General features: G+C 28.5%; 2 protein-coding genes across 2 annotated transcripts; one reads left to right on the forward strand and one right to left on the reverse strand.

Annotated features, from left to right (window-relative positions):
* Positions 1-466: 466 nt before the first annotated feature.
* Positions 467-1364, reverse strand: LOC113559898. Its single transcript, XM_026965679.1, has 2 exons — positions 647-1364; positions 467-561 (listed from the first exon to the last, which is right to left on the reverse strand). The coding sequence occupies exons 1-2, from the start codon at positions 1341-1343 to the stop codon at positions 542-544; spliced, it is 717 nt and encodes a 238-aa protein (XP_026821480.1). The 5' UTR covers positions 1344-1364; the 3' UTR covers positions 467-541.
* Positions 1365-14566: 13202 nt separating this feature from the next.
* On the forward strand, positions 14567-15037 carry LOC113560161. Its single transcript, XM_026965921.1, has one exon. The coding sequence runs from the start codon at positions 14567-14569 to the stop codon at positions 15035-15037; it is 471 nt and encodes a 156-aa protein (XP_026821722.1).
* The last annotated feature ends 7472 nt before the right edge of the window (positions 15038-22509 follow it).

Genomic DNA, 22509 nt, shown 5'->3' on the forward strand with positions numbered 1-22509 from the left:
TTATTTCGGTACAATGTAAATAGAAAAACAATATCTATCCAACAATATTCTTAAGAGGCCGTCATTGTAAAAGTAAAAGGTATACAACGCTCCAGGGATGGCTTTGCGCACCGGATCGCCGCCGTCGCGACAAACTATAACAACACACATTATCTCGATGACGGGGTCCGCGCGTTGTAGTCACGGGACAGGTACATTATTATTATATAGACAGTCGTGTTGATTGTAGCGTATTTCTAATGTACTATAATAGTACTACTATTTTAATACAATATACAATACGTTCCTCTTTTTAAAATCTTTTTTTCATCATTTAGGTTATAATGACAACCAGTTGTAAACACACTTACGTATAATACATATTAATAATCAGGGCTCATAACTTATAGCTCTAAAAAAGGTTATTATAAGCGCAATAATATGCTCTTAAAAATATTCATATAAGCGCTTAAATATGCACTAAAAAAAATTATTATTATTATTAAAAAAAAAAATTGAATAATATAACATCGGAATTATTGTGGTAAACGACTTGTGGTACTCATTTATTCTGCGATTGTTCTGTTATAAAAAAAAAATTATAAATTATAATTAATAATGAATAATGATACCTATATATTTTAAATATTTTTAAACATATATTTACCTTGAAAGTTACATTGAATAATTAGATGTTTGTACAAGTTTTCAAAGTGAAATGATCTTCGATTGTTACTTAGTAGAGTCTTGTACATTGAAAAGTCTTCAGGAAGTCCAGGTTCAAGTTCTGTGTTCATAGTTACACCAGATAATATATTTGAAATATTTTTTAAAATTTTAAGACCGACATTTTTGTGGGTGACGTTATTGAGTTTATTAAAAACAGCTTTTCCAATTGGTCCTTGAAGGGTTTCAAAAACTTTTTCAACATTTTCAAATACATTTATAGCTTCAGCTAATGGTAGCCCTTGTTTTTGCAACTTGGTAATGGAAACTGTTAAAATTGTAAAATTGGACTTTATGTAGGCCAAATCTCTTTCAATACCAGCTTTGGAAATATATTTTTTGGCCTCTTTGATGCTAACAGCATCATCGGCGTCTAGTTTTTCGAGAATTTTACGTATGATTTCAATGTTTTCACAATAGTAATTCGAGGCGATGATCCACGTACTCCAACGTGTTATAATAGGCTCCGGTGGCAAATTTAAATGAGGAGCTTCATCTTTGAACAGTTGAACACGGTTTGGTGCTTTTCGGAATATTTTCTTAACACTAGAAATAAGTTTGTCGACATTACTAAATTTGCCCCTTACTTCCTCTGCTACTCGGTGGAGTCCATGAGCTGTACACGTAATATGAATCATTTTGGAATAAAATGCTTTCAATGTATTACCAGCTTTTATCATATAGGGAGCGGCGTCGGATGTAAACAATAAAACATCCTCGTGTTGAATACCAATGATTCCGATAGATTTGTCGAATACTCTGCAAATAGTCGAATAATTTGTTTTTTCTAATTGTTCTGAATGAACTAAATATTGTTTACCCGGGTAATCTGCTTCAAGTATACCAACAATTACATTAGCAACAAACCTACCTTCAACATCGGTAGTTTCGTCAATGCTGACCCAAACTTTTTTACCAGACAGTTCAAGTTTAATTTTACTCATTGTTTCGTCAAAAATGTCATCTATGTATCCAAGTCTCAAGTTTGTTTCTGTAGGAACATTATTTCCGGTATAAGTTTCCAAAAATGTACGAAAGCTTTGATTTGAAACTTTATTCAGTGGTATATTTGCTGATAACAACGCAAAACACAAATCTTTACTGAATGAGGACTTTTTGGTAGAGTTGGTAACCAATTGTTGTTTTTTTTTTCACTTTGATTTTCTGCACGTTTAACGGCCTTCATATGTTTTTCGGTTTTTAAATGTTGTGTGATATTAAATTTTTTTTCGTGGTTAATTTTAATATTACAAAACTTACATAGTAATACACTAGCGTCGGTTGCAAATGTATTTTCACCAAATTCGCGAACAATATTTTTAAGACGACTAGAAACAGATTGTTTTTCTTTAGGCATTGTAAAATAAATTCTGTATGAACAAAACTATAGAATTTAGATTGCGAATTCACGAAATGAACTAGCATGCATACAATACGAACAATCGGAAACGACTGAGTAATAATCTGTAAATAATTTGAAAATAATGATATCGGAATATCTAGATAATGGTTTCGGAATACCTAGAAACTAAAAATAAAATACTAGTGCATATGCTACAATTTCTTTAACGATTGGATTACCAAGTATCAAGCATACACTCTCGCTAGATCGCACGTCATCTAAACTCGTATAGTTATATATAGTTTTTTCTTATAATATTATAAGAACAATTAATTGACACGAATTAATTACTAATATAAATAATTAATGCGACTATAATTACTTTTTATTATTAAGAAAAATTTTTTTAAAAGCTACGGAACTGAAAACAAAAAAAAAATAAATAAATATTATGGAAAAATAATATTGAAAAATAGAAAAAAAGCAAAATAGCACTTATACTTCGAAATATGCAAAAATATGCAACATAAATTTTCGAATTTAGCTTCTTGGGTATCTGAAACAAATTTATAGCTCACATAGGTATCTCTAGGACCTCTCAAAAAAAATATGCAAATGCTAGAAGTTATGAGCCCTGTTAATAATAATTATCACATATTGAAATCTAATCTATTATATCATATTCACTAGATAGGAATATATTATATTAATGCAATGTATTTATTATAACCCTAATAACAATTGATAATTAATTAGTTTAAACACTACCAAATTTATTAATAAAAATAAAAATAATTTTAATTTAGTTATTGATTTATTATTATGTACGATGTTGTTTAATATTTTTAACATGATACTATTTTTTTTTTGTGCTTCTACTATGAAATCTAGTTCAATTATATCACTTGATATTGTTTTTCCATATTGTGGATCTATGATTTCAAGTTAAGTATACAAAATTTAAAATCGATCGGTTAAGATTAACCTGTGCCCCCCCAGCCACTAAAGTTCAAAAACATGATTTTGTTCAAATAACCATGGTTTTTTAAAATCTTTCATTGATTTCTTGTTATAATTGTTCTATTTAAAAATGCATGTAGGATATTATTTAAAGTAAATTAAATTTTCTTCAACTCTTATTCTATACAGTTTTTTGATTAAGAGGACGTGTAACCTAAAACGAAACGTATACAACGTCGCGCTGTTAGGTGTATTTGCGATCCGCAAGCACGCGACGTTAAGCCACCACGCCCACTATTCGAAGTCGGCGGCTGCTCGTTCGAGAGCGTCGTTTATTATTATAAAGTCGAGCCAACGAGAGAGTACTATAGAGCGGCGACGAAAACTCATCCGTTCTCGCGCATTTCCACCACTAAAACTCCCAAACTGCTGGCCGCCGACACCGATGTCGACACCATCGCCGCCGCCGACCAGGAAACGGTGACGGTGTTTGTATACAGCGTGAACTATAATAGCATCTCCGATATTTTATACACAACATTTTTGTTTTTTCGCGCACCCCGGTGTTTTATACAGTTTTATTTAACTTTTTTTTACGTTTTTTATTTAACAATTGTTTAATAGTTTTACGTATAACAATAAGTACAATATGGACATAGCAGGTGTGTCTTCTACCAAAAAAAAATCCATGTGGAAAAGTAAGTGTTTGTATTTATACTATTGTTTTTTATTTTTTTTATACTATTTTTTTAAATTTTTATTTTTTCTTTAGTTCATTGGCACTGGTCAAAGAAAATTATTGTCAATTTATATAAGAAAATAGTTAAACACCAGCTTGAAAATCCTGACAGCCCTCGAATGACCTTAAGAGATATGATCGTCGATATTTCAAAATCTTAAGGTATTGGACAGCGGTCAGTTCAAAACATATTATCGGAGTATAAGAATAAAGGTACAATTACATCGCCGAACTAGAAAAAAATTCGACCTACAATAATCGAAAAAAATCGATGAATTCGATAAAAATGCAATAAAGCAGAAAATACACAATTTTTGGAGGAACCGCGAAGTACCAACAGTCGATAAAATGTTAACCGCCATTAATGAAGATGACACACTTCCAAACATTAAGCGATCGTCATTTCAGAAAGTGTTGAAAGATTTACAATTTCAATACGTAAAAAAAAACGTTAAAATTAAAAATATTTTAATTAAAAAAGACTGGATAAAAATACAATATAAAAACTTTCACGCAAACCTCAATACATCCGATGGCGCGCGCTTCTACAACCTGGGAATAAAAAACAAAAAAATCGGCGTCTAAAACCACGACTACCTCAAGATGTTCTCCTATCACAGTCAAGCGAAGACGAAGACCAAATTTAATTTAATTTACCATTAAAAACAAACATTAACTAACTAAGTATATATGCGAATTACTTCATATCACTATAACTTTTAACATATAATATTAGTATTTCGTAATTTGTCATTAATTAAAAACTGTTAACAAACTTGTAATAGAATGTACAATATGCTGAAACATTAAATTTTTAATAAATAAAAAAAAATAATTTACTAATGGTGGACAAATATAAAAAACCAATGTAAATAATAATTATTTTTTTAGAAAAAAGATATATTGTTTGTGTGGATGTATTATTTCTCCATTTAAAATATATACCCCTAAAAATATAATTTGTATACTTATGAACTATATTTTTTTTATCTTGTACATTTTTCATGTTTGATATTATATGTGGAGGCTCAATAATGTCACTTTTTAATAATCTTTTACTATATTGAGGGTTCGTTAATTTCTCTGAGTAAGTACTCTTCGTAAAATCTAAAAAAATATTGAATGAATATTATATACGATTTAATGTAAAATAAAGTACATATAAGTACTATGTGTAAATAAAAAAAATACATATTTGACGACCAGTGATATGTAATTGCCCTTGTATTTGATAAATATAATGGCTTTCTTGTTTTAAAGTGTATATATTGTTTAAGACTTTCATATAAGATAGCTAAATCAATATAACATTTTAAAAATATATATCTATAAGTATATTATATAATACACAACAACATGTTAAATACTACCTTTTTATTAAAAACCGCTTTTTCTAAACTTTTGTAATTCTATAGCCAACCCTACGCAACGTGATACTTATATCACTGAATTTAAAAAAAAGTTATGGTACCCATCATTTTTCAAAAGTAATTTGTACTTTTTATGTGAAAAGACTACTATAATTACGATTATTTGTTATAAACGATCTTATATTTATAGACCAACATTAAAAAGTTCTAGTAAATTATTTCTGAAAGTTGGTTGTCTTGATCTAACGACTCGGGGCGTTATAATAACAGAACAAACATTATTTAAATAAAATTAAATAAATATTAAAACTAACGAAATTTCATTGCAGTAGATATATAATATATAATATACGTATTTTGCAAAATTATTTATTATAAGGCACAATGTGAATTAAATTTAAATTAAAGATTTAGGAATTCATTTTGAAATTGATCTTGGATTTAAAATTAATCATATAATATTCCTAAACAAATCATATAAGATTTTAGGTTTCTTAAATAGAAATTAAAAAGAATTTAGGAATCCTAAGTGCTTAAAAACATTTTATACATCCTTAGTTAGATCTAACCTTGAATTTAGCTCAATTTTTTGGTTGCAATATTTATCAATATTTTACTCTGAACTCGATAATGTTTAAAACAAGTATCTTAAAAATATATCATATAAATTAAATCTTTCTTTCTTCAAAGACTCAATTATTTCACTTCAGGTATCTTTGGATCTTGATAGTCTCTCTTTGAGACGAAATCTAACAGATTCTTTGTCGTGAATTATTAGCGATGATAGGTCTCCGAATTCCTCGTATATATACGCGCAATCTAGATCTATTTGTAATTCCGCATTATAGGACAAATAGTGGAACTTTTTAAAACTCTTAGATTAGCCAATAAAATCTCCCACTATCTTAATTTTTTTAATTCTACTCGTGTCAATTTTAAACTCAATACTTTATCGTTACTAAATTATAGAATCTTCATTTGTAACACAGCCCTTAGAGTTAAGCCTTTTAAATGATTGGTACTGTAATATCGCAGTTAATCGACTATATCCGAAACCCATTAATTTAGATGAAATTAAAAATTAAAAATTTTATAAAAAGTCTTTCGATAAAATCAACGCAAAATTAGATCAACAAGATAAATTCCATCTACGGCACATCGCCATTGCCATTTCGAAAAATACCCATTATGCACCTCTTTGAAAAGGAAAATTAATTTAGTAGGTACTTTGGGGGTCAAAAATAAAAATGTTCAGTTGTTTTCGAAAGCCTTAGGAAAAACCATAAAAAAGTGATGAATTTTTACGCATAATCAGTTTTTGACAAAATCGATTTTTTGATTTTGCTGTAACTCAAAAACAAATCATTGTATATACTTGAAATTTTCACCAAATGTTTATATTAGCGTTATATCTATTTACGATTGAATTTTAAAAATATTTTGACTTTTATAGCTATTTATAGACAATTGAAAATTTTTTTAAATATTTTATTTTTGTAATTAATGTAAAAAGAAATTAGTTATCCGAAAAATCTTTACAATTTAATACAAGGTTTATTATAAGTTGTACTTATTGTAGTAATAAAACAAAATAAAAAATCTTTAGTCATAATTTTTGTTTATTAGCATTTTAAGTTCAAATGTTTACGAAATATATCAAAAAGGAATTTTGAAGTTGAATATTCTTAAAATTTTTATGAATTTACCTAAGGTTAAAAATCCAAAAACAAGGTTCTTCATGTTTTCTTCAAGTAATTTTCTAGCGTTGAAATAATTTTATAAACGTATGAAATTTAATTTTTTTCGAAATTGCATAAAATTACGATATATTACAATTTAAATATAGGTACCTATTAATATAATATATCCTACAAATTATCCTAGACTAAAAAATTATCTCCGTTCAGAATCGTTTTTCGCATACAATGATACCTGTCATTGCATTCAAATCATTGATTATAAATACTATAGATAGCTCACTGCAGTACATAATACGCTGCGCCGTAATTACTCCCAATAGAGAGCGCTAAGGAATTCGGCCTATAATAAAATAAAATAATTATTTCTAATCGCCGTAATCGTCGCCGTAATCGTCACCGCGGACAACTGTTATCGTGCGTCGTCGTCAAACATCGTCGGCGGCGGCTTCGCAGACCGCAGTAGCCAGTAGTTCAGCGATTGCATTTACAGACGTCGTCGCCGCTGGCGGCTAGGAATCAGAATACAAACCGTTCAGCGACGAGTTCAGACCAGCTAATTTCGCCCGAAATTTGCTCACATAAAAAGCTTTTATCTGAAATTCGATTACCTACTCGCTTGTGAACATTTAAAATACTTTTGAAATACGTCGAAACTAATAACACAAAAGTAATAACAAAATTAATAAACTAGAAGGATTTCTTAAACCATGACTAAAATATTTTCATCAACATATTCAAAAATCAAGTGTTTAAAAAATAAAAAAACTAATTAAACTCATTCAAATGTTTTTTGATTTTACGACTAATGCAATTTGTACACTGGAAATAATAAATACATCATTACCCTGCAAAATAAATAATTTTTTTTACTGTTATTGACTTATATTACCACTGTGACACCGTACTTACGCCTGTGACCAGTGACTAAGCGTATTTTACAATTTATTGTTTTATTAAAATTTAACTTCTAATAAAATTCAAGCAAAAATATTATATTTTTTTCGTAATAAAAATACAAGAAGAATTGTAAATTAACAAAACAATTGAGTTTATTTTCAACTTTATTTACCTATTATTTCAAATCTGTTTATGTAACAATATTATAATAAATTACTTATTTTGTACACTGCATACATAACAAAACATTAATTACAAAATTATAATTTACCTATTTATTTATTTATTTTCAAATATTCGCAATTTGGCTGCATTTTGATAACTTCGCTTTCCAAGGTTTGCATTAATCCACTTACATTCCTTATAAATGCGTGTCCTAAACAGCAGTTGTAAAATAAATTCATAGTGATCTTTACACGAATTTTGTAAAACCAAAAAATGATTATTTATATGTCTTTTGGCTTTATGCAAAAGTTGTTTTAAAATTTGCTTTGAGCTCTTAATTTTAGGAAATGTATTTTTAAATATATTTAAACATATTGTCACTATTTGTGTTAGCTCATCAGATGGAGCTTTTAAGCCTTGTGATTGTTGCACATAATCGAACACCTTGTGTATAATTAAAAGTTCTTTTTTGTCAGCTAAGTGTTCATTTGGTTTGATTAAATTACAGTTGGCACAATTAAATTTATCAAAACATTTTTTTGCTAAATAACCAGAAAAATAAGTTATTGAACACGTCTCCAGTGATAAGTCAACATCATAAATTCCTTCATTTGACTTTGAACTATTGTCAGAATCGGTTGTTTCGTGAACATAATTTTCATTTGACAATTCACCGTTTTCTGATAAAATTAAGTTTTCTACAGGAACATCCTTCAATACTTCAACAGTTATAAATTCATCGTCATCCGATTCACAATTATTACAACATGTTGTCAAACATTTCATCAAACTATATGTACATATATGCCCAAAACAACAGCGAAACGTGCGGGCTGTGGGGTTTCTGTTGTAGCCATTTTTTTGTCGTATCACTGAAAATAGATTTTCTGATATATCTTGCGTTAGTCGATTTGTCATTAAAAAATTGTCTTTATTTGGCCGATAGATTTGCATGTCTACTTTTTCTTGTTCGTATAGTTCTAAAATAGCAGTTGTCGTCCAAATTATTCCAATAAAACAAGGGGGCGTACTGATTTTTTTTGTCTTATGGCATACTTTTACCGCTTCTTTAAATAAAGCTTGTGCTTTTTTCAAGTTGTCGAACACTATTGAATTTTTAGGACTTAAAGGTCTTCTGTTTGGATTTCGGTCATATAAATTTTTGCTGTTTGCCGAATCAAACATATTATTTATGACATTAATAAATTCTGAAGTATGTAGTGCTGTATTCGATTTTAGTTGCCCAGTAGCCACACATGTTTTTATAGCTGCAGATACAGAATTACTCAAGAGTTGGATTGCTAACTTGCAGGACATTTTTTGAAAAGGGTTAGGAGATATAGATGAGTTGGTGTTATTTTGGTCATAGCTCTTGCTGTTTTACTTTGGCTGTCAATTTCATACGTTTTTTTAATATCATTTATAGACACAACTTTATTGCCAATTTTAAAATCACCAGATAGTAGATTATTTCTTAAAATCTTGATAAGATGTGGCATATCGTAAATAAGAAATAATTTTTTGCCACATATTTCAGTTGAAGGATTATTTTGAGATGCACCTAGCAACGAAAACATCCGATGATTGTGTGTCCCTTGGTCACATAAAATGCAAGTGGACAATAAACCAATATCCACAATTTTTTTGACGCAATTTTTAACAATTTCGACTAAAGTATCACCTTTAACTCCACTGCCAGTAAAAAAATATCATAAAGGCAATTTCCAATTTTTGTAAAGACCACGAACCATAATTACTAACGCGTGAGAACCAAGTTTTTCAGTACGTCCCATATCACCTAAATCCTCAAACCTTTCTATTTCGTCCAAAATCTTGTTATATTCTAAAGTTTTCATTATAGAAACTACATCTAATAGAAGAACACATTTCTTTTCATTATAATCCATATTTAAAACTTTTAACCTTATTTGTTCTAAATATTTGGCCGAAAATCCAGTGGAATAGTTAATCGACCGTAGCCAACGTGTCACTGTACTTATAGCCGGCAATACAATTCCAGTCCTTCGCATGTATTTATAAGTCGAAGGTGACTTATAATATAATGATAGCGCAACTTTTTTTTCATTAGCTGACCAAGGTTTACGATTCTTGTGTAACAATTGCATTGATACTAAACTTCTTGAGTTTTTAGATGGAAAATTAAATATTTTAAATAAATCATTCACATTAGATTTCTGCTTTTTGTTTGTTTTTTTCTGTTTTAATGCCGAAATAATAGAACGTTTTCTTTTTAAAAGTTTTCGAATCCTAATTAACTCTTGTTGAAGTGCGCTTTTTTTTGGGCTTTTTATTTGTCTCATTTTTGGCATAGGACTGGGATAATCGATTAGTGCTGAGACCCAAGATTTAGTTGTAGGTGTAGCTATTGAACTCGATGGACTGTTTTCAAAAATTAGTGAACCAGGTGCTCGAATATTTGAGCAAGAATCGGAAACTTCATATTTACAATTTGGTGTCATTACTTTCAACGTTTTTGGTGAAGGTGTCAACCCTTAAACAAAATGATTTACAAATTAAAAATATATACAAGAAATATTACCGAAAACTTTGTAATAATTCTTCCAAAATTAAACCAAACGCTTTAAATTTTTTCACAACATTTAATTGAAAAAGGTGGGCAAGTGGATGTCGCTTTGCTGTACAGTAGGTTACTGAAATGGATGGAACTAAATTTGAATTCAATAATATAATATTGTTGTATACGAAAAAATATTCTGAGCGAAGATGGTATGTCAGCCTATAATATTACTATTAATAGGTAGACATAATATTTTATGATATTAAATTTTTGTAACCTACTGTACAGCAGAGCGACACCCACTTACCTGCTTATTTTAATTACTATGATTGATAATTTTCGAGATTTTGTTAAATTCTAACTTTAAAATTCATGATTATAAAAAAAAAGTTTGCCTATGTATTTTTAATATTTTTCAACTGCTATTGTAACAATATATCAGGAGCCTTATATTAATTTTGACGACAACTAAAATTTATTTAACATAATATAGTAAATAATATGTTGTGTAAATTAATTCAAGTGTCTAATACGGTTGTTCGTCATTGAATTAAAACAAATTAAGAAAATTGCTACATGAGAAATCGGGTGAATATCCAAATGTTGTAAAATTTAATTTGACTTTCATACAGACATTTTTTTTTTTTTTTTGATAAAGCTAGATGACCTAACAATGAATCTTGTATTCAATTTTAAAATCTTAAATTTTAATGGAAAAATTTTATGAATTTCTAACTCAAAATAATTTGCATATTTTAAAAAATTTAAAAAACACACATCACTGTAAAATCAATAAATTCATCACTTCACTCTGAATCTAAAATTTACAAATTTTTAAAAATTAAAAATATAAGTATGGTAAAATAGATTTTATCATACTCGTGTTGTTGTCATTCTATAGTATTAACTAAAAATTAACTATAAATTTAAATTATACTGACCTTCAAACATTTCATCTGTAAATTGTTGACGACGATGTCGTGATTTTTTTGGTGTCGTTATGATTGTTTCATCAACTTGTGTGTATGCACCTAAAAATAAATAAAAGTGTCAAAACAAATGAAAATACACAAAAATATGATTTTTTCTTACTTATATATTTGTTTGGTACTGCATTACGGTTTAGTCGTGATTTTGGGTCTGTGGGATTAGAATAGGCATTTTTTTTCGAAATGAGATGAACATACAAACTTCTTTTTTAACTTTTTAGGACTTAGAGATTCTAGTTTAATATTTCCTAAATTAAAAAATGTTTTTCCATATTATTGCAGATTTTATTACCTATATTATAGATAAATTACGAATGTTAATTACCTACTTGGTTACTTACCAGAATTAATTATCCATATTTTGGACCTTTCTTCGTTTGATGGAAAAGGATGAAATATTATATTTGATGTATTTCTACGTGTATTTGTGCAGTTAAAATATGCACATTTGTCACTAGACATTGTAATTATTTGAGAACAACACAGTAGAAATGACGTATAAATGATTTCAAAATAACATAACAAAACACAATTCTATAGTTATTACGAGATACTTAAGTAATAAATATAACAACTAAGTCTTCAAAAAAAATTGAATGATCAACGAGTATCGTTCAATTTGTACGTCCGTAATGCGCATGTTTTCCGCATGTGTACTCAGAATAAATATAATATAATTCCAATATTTTGTACAAGCGTACAAGCACTGATTATAAATAGTAAATAGTTTAATGATACTATTTATAATCAATGGTATAATTTAAAAGAGCCGAAAATACTTAGCATTGAGTGTAACGTGAAGTCTATTGCAGGTATAATAATATTTTTATTTATGGAATAATATTTCAATTTAGAAAATATATATGATGATTGATGACAATGACTATAATATAGTAAATATTATGTGTAAATGCGTAATGTACTAATGTGTTTTAACAAACAAATATACTAATATGCATACTATAACCATAAATATGACTATACAATAACTAATTAATATATTTTAATAATTAGGGACTAATTTAAAAATAAATATTCAATCTATTTAATGGGGTGGAGGGGGGGTGTTACCGTTTAACTTACAGCTTACATTGAAAAGTGAAGACTATAAACAAACATTAATTTTTACTTTGACAATTACTTTGGTAATAATAATACTAATATTTAGTATCAATGTTAATAATCAAAAGTTAAATCATTTTATTTTATTATTTTTTTCAAGCAGTTGTAGGTAATGATTTTCATCAAAGAATCACATTTCTGGATACAACCATATTTAATTAAATTGTTAAGTTCTATTGTTATAATTGTAAATTGTAAAGAAAACTGTACTACTAGCTGAAATGGAAAGGGTACATTTTGGCCAAAAAGGAGGCCACCCATCTAGAATTATATTATTATGGATAGGTATTTAATATTTATTATTTTGTAATCCTTGGTAGTGCGCCAGTGTAACGACAAGTTAGGTACCAAGTTTACATTATAGTATTATACGAGTATTGTCTAATGTCTTAGTAGACGCTCCGAGAATTGAAACCAAGATAGGTCAATATGTACGTCTGTCTCTACAGTGAAAAATTCAAGACTAATCCCTACTCTTATGAACTATACTAGCGATTATTGCGGTACACGCCATAACTAAATATCGAGCGGAGCGCCCCGTAGCGTTACTCGCCATTCAGCGCGCAGCGTATTTTGTACTGCAGTGAGCTATCTATAGTATTTATAATCAATGATTCAAATTTAACACATACATTATAGTGACTTACTCTCCATCTATAATATACAGCAGAGCGACCTTGCCCACCTTTTTTTCATTTTTTTGGTGGACTTCTCCCCGCTTTATTTTGCCATAGCCGTATTTGATCTATTAATGCATCCTATCGGGTATTTTTTAACGGTGAGGTGGCGACGGCGAAACGCAACGGCCATTTTACCGTGTTCGAACCTATAGGTACTAATATACTATTACGACTTACGAGAACAATAATTAAATTATGGGAAAATATAAAACAATATTCATTATTGATATTCATGTTTTTCCTTTTACATTTTTTCAATTATTTATAATAGGTGCAAATTTTACTGATTTAAATCTTTTATTAAAAATAAAAAAAAATGTTATCGATAATTATAATACAAAAAATATTCTACTTCAATTGAAAAAACAATATTTTGTTCATATATTGAAAAACTTCAATATTACGATAAATGATTTTTTACAGTAGCAGTAGCACAGATATTACGAATAACGAATATAAATTCGAACAAAATTAAATAATATTCATACCAATCATACATTCATACTCAATATTATTATTCCACGTATCGATAATTATTTGAGTATTTATAAACTATGCGCGGTCACGATAAGAAAACTCATTTTGGTCTTTTGTACGATACTTTACGCGGGGTGGAGGAATGAAGACGGAGTATTGAAAACTGCCGCTGACGATGAGCGCAGCACATGTCCGAGCGTAATTATACTTTTTTTTACCGTAAAAACGTAGTTTCGTAATTCCAATAATACGGCTTACTGAAGGGTTATACAGCAAAAATACTTATTATAAAAATTGTAGGGGAGAATTTTATCTAGAACCGTATAGAGCCCAATTTTTGATATCTTTTTTCAATCATCCAATATTTCATAATAAATTTTATGTTTTTTTTTTACTATTTATTGATTTAATTATTTGAATAATTAATAAAAATATCGAAAATCTGGCTCTATACGGTTCCAGATAAAATTCTCCTCTACAAATTTCATAATAGGTGTTTTTCACGTAAAACCCTTCAGTAAGCCGTATTATTGGAAGTACGAAAACATGTTCTTACGGCATATTTTTCTGGAGTGACACGTCTTCTTAACGTAATATTTTTTATTACAATTGGTATGAAATATACAAATTTATAAATGACGAAATATTTAAATAATATTATTACAAAATGTATTAATGTATCATATAAACGTACTTATAATAAAAAAATTTTTTGGAGAAAAATCCTAACATGTTCATGAGAAGTATGAGACAGATAATTTCAAAATCTATGGGAATTGGCGAGTCAACTGTGCGCAGGACAATCAATGAATACAAGGAGACTAATACAGTGACCTCTCCGAAACGCAAAAGGGTAAGAGAAAATGTTTTCCATTTATACGATGACTTTTCGAGAAATGCAGTGTAGACATGTCCACAGTATTTGGTTTAGACGTGAAATTCATACCATCGATAAAATTTATAAAGTAGTGTCTGATGACGACAGTTTACCAGCTATATCGCGAACCAATTTATACAAACTTATAAGAGATCTAGATTTCCGTTATCGTAAGAGTAGTCGTAATAGTGCTTTAACCGAAAAAAACGAAATCGTTGTATGGCGTAGACGATATTTACGGACAATACGAAAATACCGAGAACAAGATCGTCACATTTATTATTTAAACGAGACATGGGTAAATGCTGGCGAATGCCCAAATAAGGTATGGGTCTATTCAACAATACAATCCCACAGTGATACATTCCTTAAGGGGCTCACAACCGGTGCTCCGAACTCAATTGGCAAAGGTAAACGCCTTATTGTTCTACACATCGGTTCTGAAGATGGATTTGTTCCCGGTGAGTTGTTATGATTTGAATCGAAAAAAAACTCACGTGGTTATCATGATAAGATGAACGGCCAGACATTTTATGAATGGATAGAAAACATTTTACCTCAACTGCGAGACAACTGTGTTGTAGTGATGGACAATGCGCCGTATCACTCGGTAAAGAAAGACAAATCACCGACATCGTCTGCAAGGAAGGCCGATATAATAAAATGGTTAGAAGATAAAGGTGAGGACGTTGATAATACCATGGTTATCCCTGAATTATTGGACATTGTTAAGCGAATCAAGCCACTTCATAATAAGTATGTAATAGACGAACTCGACAAAGCTAGTAATAAAACAATTTTAAGGCTTCCTTCTTACCATTGCGAGTTCAATCCCATTGAACTCGCATGGTTATTCGTCAAGAATCATGTAAAAATGAATAACACTACTTTTAAATTACCAGATGTTAAACATTTATTAATCGAGGGTATAGAAAAAGTAGATCAAGTAATGTAGAAAAAATTTATAGAGCATACGAAAAAAGAAGAAAAAAAATTTTGTGATGTAGATAATATTTTAGGCGAAGTGTTGGCAGCGGAGGTATCAAATTTGACATTGACAATTACAGGAGACACATTATCGTCAGATTCTGACTAAAATCATATAATTTGTAAATTTGACGATGTTTAAAAATTGAAAAAAATGTGAATATTATAGAAAGATACTATAGATATTCTGAAAAATAAATGTATAAAAGATAAAAGCATGACATTCTTTTTAATACTCTGTATACACGGCGGCAGCGGTTGTCCGATAGTTAACGACGATCGGCTACCAATCACGGATCACCATTCACCGACCAAAGGGGTCTGACAGTTTCGACGGCTCAGTATGCATGCGCGAGAGTGGGTCAACTTAAACTGAATAGAGTTTAGTACTTAAATTTGTTAAAATATAGTGTATAAAGAAAAATTTATTATAATGGTTTTAAAACCGTAATTTTTAAATTATTCGGGTATTTATGGCGATAATCTTCGACAACTTGAAGCACGTATTGTTTTTACTTTTCATTTTTTGTTAAGACTGTATTATACTCCTCCATGAGCTTTACCTCTCTTTCTGTCGTATCATTTGTAAAACGAAGTTTATTTACAATTTTAAGACCTTTTTGAAAGTCTTCATTTTTATCCCACATTTATGGATGTTGCTCCAAAAATGATTTGATATTCCAAATCGCGAAAAAAAAGAACTAGATTCAACGTAAATAAAATTATTTATTTCTTTTTTCATGATTTGATCTATTTCATTTGACGAAAAATGATTCGTTTATTAATTTCAGAATTTAAGTTATTTAGTTTTATAGAATTAACCATTATAATTTTTGTTTTAATTGTTAAATTAGTATCTAAAAACGCAAATGCTGCAATTTCTGGTACTAAATACCACAAGTGCCCATATAGCTGTTTTAGAGTTGATCGAGAAATGTCTTTATGTATTTTTTCATAATCGATGAGACTTTTTAAAAATTGTAAATCTTGAATTGGAGCTAAAGAGGCAATAGGTGCACAAAACCATGCTTTAATATACAACAGAATAAGAAATATACAAATTGTACGAATTGAATCTTCTTCATTTATCTTAAATTTAATTTGTTTACGAAATATGAATATTTTTAATGAATATATAGCCTTGGACATCTAACGAGCGTGGTGCATTGCACCAGGATACTGAAAAGATATGCCACGAGAAGGGGTACCACTAAGAAATATTACAGCTAATTCCAACAATTCCTTATAACCGTCCCTGTTGCCGTCGGTTTTAGTGGACTGTATAAGTTTTTTTTTATTAATATATTAAGGTTACACACTTTTTATATAACTTAATAATTTATTTATTTTGCGGAGACGGACACGATGACACGTATATGCACATGGGCACACGGTTCAACACACACTACAAAAAATAATATAATAATTGAAGGTCTAACAAACCAATATCGGAGAGAATAAGATAATATAACAATACAGATAAAATTAATAATAATAATAATAATTACATCAATGATATATAATACATGCGTCAACAGTCGCTATTATGAGGTTTGCGTAATTGGTCTGTATAAAAAATAGCATAGTATTAGTTATATCGCTTAATTTTTCATTGACAACTTTATCTTTTAATCCGGTATTATAATTATTGACATTAACTTTTGGCCAAAATTGTTGAAATCGTTTAAAAATTTGAATATCTGGACCAGACGTAACTATAAAATTTACTTCAAATGCAGATGTAAGTATAATTTCGTATATGTAATGTCTGCAAGGAAAATATAAAATTTCCGTTCTATTAGTTGTTCCAGAATTATTCATGCTCCTTTTAGACGGTCCGTATTTAAAGCTGTTGTATTGCAGCATAAAACTTGAACATGATCGATAAGGCCTCATCCTTCAAAGGCTTGAAACACTGCTTCCACTTGATTTTGATCAGTTCCAGACATAAGCTTAGGAGCATTTAACAGTTTATCAGAATTGTTATAAGAAATAATTAGACGACCAACGAGCTCTTTTCCTGTTAAATCTGGCAGTAATTTACCATCCCAATGAACTACAACAGGAACTAATTCTGATGTGTTGAATTTATTTCTGACCTATTCTTACGTAAGCGCTGGCGTATTCGATTAATAGACGTCCGGTCTATAATTAAATCATTTAGCTGTATACCAAATGCTTCTGCAGTAGCTGTTAGTACTGTATCGCGATCACTTATTTTACACCTGTCCAATGCCATTACAAGTTTTGGTGTTATACAATTTTTCTTACCTTTATTTTGTAATATAGGAAAGTCTGGGTATTCGGATATTTTTTCGAGAACGCTTTATTTGAAATATTTTTGGCAGCATCAGAATCGCTATCAAAACTCGAACAAATTACTTCGTTATCAAAAGTACTTCCTAAAATAAATTAAATTAATACATTAATACAATCATTTAAAATGGTTTGATAGAAAATTATAATCTTACTTGCTAGTTCAATTACTTCATACGCTTTCTTTTCCGTTTTGTAACTGCTTCTAACCGATTAATTGCTCTTTCTTCAATATTTTGTAAAAGGTTTTTTCCTTACCATGCATACAACCAATTCTACCTTTCTCTCGCTGAGATAGTAGAAATTGTCGATCTATTTCGATTTTAATAATATCCAACGCATTCATATGTGCAATATCAAAAAGCTGATCCAACTCGTTCACAAAACATTCTTGTTTTTTAATATTTATTTCGGATCTTTTCGTAGCATGTTTTTGTGAAGTTCTCCATTTTTCATATAATGATTCCAGCTTCTTAATATTATTATATTCTTGGCTAACTGGAATACGAGCTTTTTCCCAAAATACAACTATTACAAGTTTTTCACTTTCGTGTAGGTTAAGTTTTACTCTGCGCATATTGCCTGTCTTTTTGACGGTAATTTACTACCAATAATTTGATTACAAGTAGTACCAATTAAAAATAGTGTAGATGAACAAAAATGTACAATACTAGATTTGTTATCTATCGCGGTCCGCAGTGTACTAACCAATCATTAATTATATACAATTACTATCAGATTTATAGTGCAGTCTATTTTTAAAATTGTTTCCAATCGTTAAAAGATTAGAAGATTATCAAATTAAATAATTTGACTATAGTAATAAATAATATGATGTTAGATATTTTGTAATCTTGTTTGATTGTTTCGTCATTTATAAATTTGTATGTTTCATACCAATTATATTAAAAAATATTACGTTAATCAAAAAACTGTACAGAATAAGTTATAGAAAATTTAATTTACTATAAATAATATCCTACATACATTTTTTTATAAAACAATTATAACGAGAAATCAATGAAAGATTTTAAAACACCGTGGTTATTTGAACAAAAACATGTTTTTGAACTTTAAGGGTTGGGGGGCACGGGTTAATCTTAACTGATCGACTTGAAATTTTGTATACTTAATTTGTACATATATTGGAACTAATTTAGAGGGTAAGACTAAAAAAAATCCAATATCGTCACCTTATTGTATATGACTATTATATTTGTTGAAATCGGTGAAACCGTATCAGCAGTAGTGCTATAATTTAATTTTAAAAATTATCGAGTTTTAGCTACAGTTTTATATTTATAACAATTAACAAAGGTAGTGAAGTTTTTTGATTGAAAAACACATTTTAATTTATTGCATTAAAAAAAAATATTAAAATTATAAATTTGTAAATAATAGAAATAAGCTCACGTAATGAAAAAAAAAATTCATTTCCCTAATAATATTATATTAAATTATTTAAATACAATTAAAATATAAAACATTCATAAGAACAAATCATTATTCATAATAACCTTGTTGACGTACAACATTCTAATGAATTCGATTTTGTAATCGACTCACATAAACTATTATCTGCAATACCAGTCATTCAAGATATCAACTGATGGCACACTATTTTCAATCAACTGATCAGTTGAACTTTAATCACAATTAAATAAAAATAAAAAATACAAGGTACTTATAAATTCATTTCAAGAAATTAAAACGTTTTATTTTTAATTCTTAGCGGATCGATAAATGTATTGGTTTTACAATAATGTGTTTTTTTTTTCTATGCGAGGAATAAAAATTAAAAAACTGGGAGTCAAACTGGAAATTTTTACATATTTCGGGAATATTTTAACTTTAAATGCTTATAAAAAAAATGGTGATAAACAATTTTTGATTTTTTTTTTTTTAATTACGATAAGTACACTTACAAGAAGTATTACATTTTTAAGTTTTTTTGGGCCGCTAAAATTCTTTAGTTTTTAATTATATCGATGAATAAAATAAATTGACCTTACCCAAAAACGATAATATCTATTTGATTTTCCAATATTTCATCTTGAGATGGTTTATATTAAAAATAATTAATAATAATATATTTATTTATAAGACAAAAAATTCTCACCAACCGTATTTATGCAAGTTCATATAAATTAAAAAAATATCTGCTGTTCACACACTAAGGAACATTTTGTATACATAATTTACACAGTATGTCAGTGGCGTAAATTGGGTCCAAATTCTGGTGGTGCAGTAGCATATTCACAACTTATAATTATTTCCAACACATCAATAATCCAACTTCCTAGGTAAAATCCTTCCCTATAAACTATAATATATTTTATTTTAGAATATAGATAGAATAATAATTTAATTGATAATGCCTAATACATCATAGACGAAAATTACAATTTTGTACCTGTTTATATTTCCATCATTTTTTGGTGGTGCAAAAACATACCTTTGCTACACCCAGTCTACGCCACTGCAGTATGTTATACTTACTTTAAATTTTTACCTCGTTTTATTCTAAGGTTCTTTATTCGAAATGCCATAGATTTTTTTTTTGTACTCTTGTTTTTGAGCACGATTTTTTTTTGGTAACATTTTTTAACTTTTTAAATATATTGTTAAAGTTTTGGGTTATTACAACGCTCAACCCAATTTATGAATTCGCTGTCCGTTTGAGGGAACACATGTTTCCTATCGACACTTTTACAATTTAAAACGCATTTTGAAGAAGGCATTTTTAATAACTGTTATAACGTTATTACGAAAGTTCGTTAAAAACTTTAAAAAAAAGTATAAGTGTAGATAATAGATATTATGATAACACTGAAAAGTATAGAGCGCTGCCAGAGGTACGATTTTGAACTAATAGTTAATACAGAACCATAACTGCAGCTATAGAGTTCGTCCCCCCTTGAGTAGACCAATACTGTTATTGTGATGTCTACTAATATTGTTATCATTACAGTTTTTGGTGATAAATCATTATTTTTATTAATATTATACAATAATTTTATATCACAAACGCCCAGTGCAAGGTGTATTGGTATCAATAATTTTGGAGACCACAACACAAAATATGTCACGGCATTATCAGGTGTCAAATTAAACATTTTAGTTTTAATACTGTTTTACGGGAGATAATCACGAAAACAAAATTGACATGTTTGAACATTAAATTGACAATCGACAATATTTCGAATCAATTGTAACATATTTATCGATTTTTATTATGTACGAAGAGAGAAAAAAAGATTTTCAAAACTATTTACTTATATATTAATATTATATATGTGTGTATACTGTATTTATAACTTAAAGTTATAAGTAGGATGCAAATTTATATGTATGTATTATAAATTCAAAAATATGTACATTTATATATATTTATTTTTATTCAAATATGCAATTAAAAATACAAAATATGTAGAAAAAAAAAATGTTTTTATTCTAGAAAAAAAGTTATAAAATAAGTGTACAGGAGCGTAATTATAAATTATACAGCACTATATTAAATTATTATTTTGTTAAAATTAATTGGGAATACATTCAAATTAAATATTTTTTCATTGGAGTTATGACATTGGTTCTTCATCGTCAATAAAACAATTGACAACCACATACTTTTTTAGGTTTTCAAAAGTAGATCGACGTCAATTAGGATACAATATGTTTTTTACGTCAACGAAAGTTATAGGAGCAAATTTAAATGCCCTTAATTCAGTAAGACTAAATTCAAAAGAAGTTTACGTATCGCAAGGTTAGTTTAGGTTTATGATCGCGTGGTGTGGATTATGGAGAGTTGCAGCTCACAATTATTATTAGCACACATACCTACGGACTGGAGAAGATAAAAACACATAATATAAAAGGTCGATACAGTACTAATTTGCTAAATATTTAACAAAAATATGTAATATAAGTAAATTATATAAAAATATGTAAATAATATCAAATATGTAATATCAACTATACCTTAAAATTATCAGAAAGTCTTGTAACATATTTCTATAAAGGAATTATTCGAATATTATTATTCGCGACAAATATGTAAATACATACAAATCCGCACCCACTGTTATAAGATACATACATTAATTAAAATAATACAATTATTACATTTTAGAATTTTACTAACCTTAATGTGTCATTTTAAATTAGACAGAGCTCTTAGATGTACTTAGTGACTTTGATGGGCAACTATGAAATTTGACTAGTATATTATCTTCCTCTTTAAGAAAAGAAAAATTGTGTATAATATTATACAACATATATGCTAGTATGCTTGGTTGTGTGTAATGGCATATATTTATTATATTGTAGTACATAAAAAATACACACTAATTGAATGTTCCTACCAAATGTATTCAAAGAATTCAATATAAATACTTAATGCTTATAACTGATCACTATTATTATTTATATTTTTGTAATTTCGTATAATTTTATTATATTTATAATAAATATTATGATAAAGTCTATCATAAAATTGTGTATTTTTCTTATCTAAATGTAAATTAATGATAAAAATTCGCCATTTTGATTCCATTCGGTTATCTCCTAGACGCTTGGGTATGAAAGCACCTCAATACCACCACTCATGTGTAGTCAGTATACAAATATAGCAAGTGCTATAAAATT

Source organism: Rhopalosiphum maidis, chromosome 3 (assembly GCF_003676215.2).
Source record: "Rhopalosiphum maidis isolate BTI-1 chromosome 3, ASM367621v3, whole genome shotgun sequence".
Taxonomy (NCBI): domain Eukaryota; kingdom Metazoa; phylum Arthropoda; class Insecta; order Hemiptera; family Aphididae; genus Rhopalosiphum; species Rhopalosiphum maidis.

Excerpts from the sequence above, each read along its gene's own strand:
- LOC113559898 (XM_026965679.1), bottom strand. The coding sequence starts at position 1,343 with ATGATTCATATTACGTGTACAGCTCATGGACTCCACCGAGTAGCAGAG. Across the intron at positions 562-646 it reads TATTCAATGTAACTTTCAAG|AACAATCGCAGAATAAATGA; the intron begins GTAAATATATGT and ends TTTTTATAACAG.
- LOC113560161 (XM_026965921.1), top strand. The coding sequence starts at position 14,567 with ATGACTTTTCGAGAAATGCAGTGTAGACATGTCCACAGTATTTGGTTT.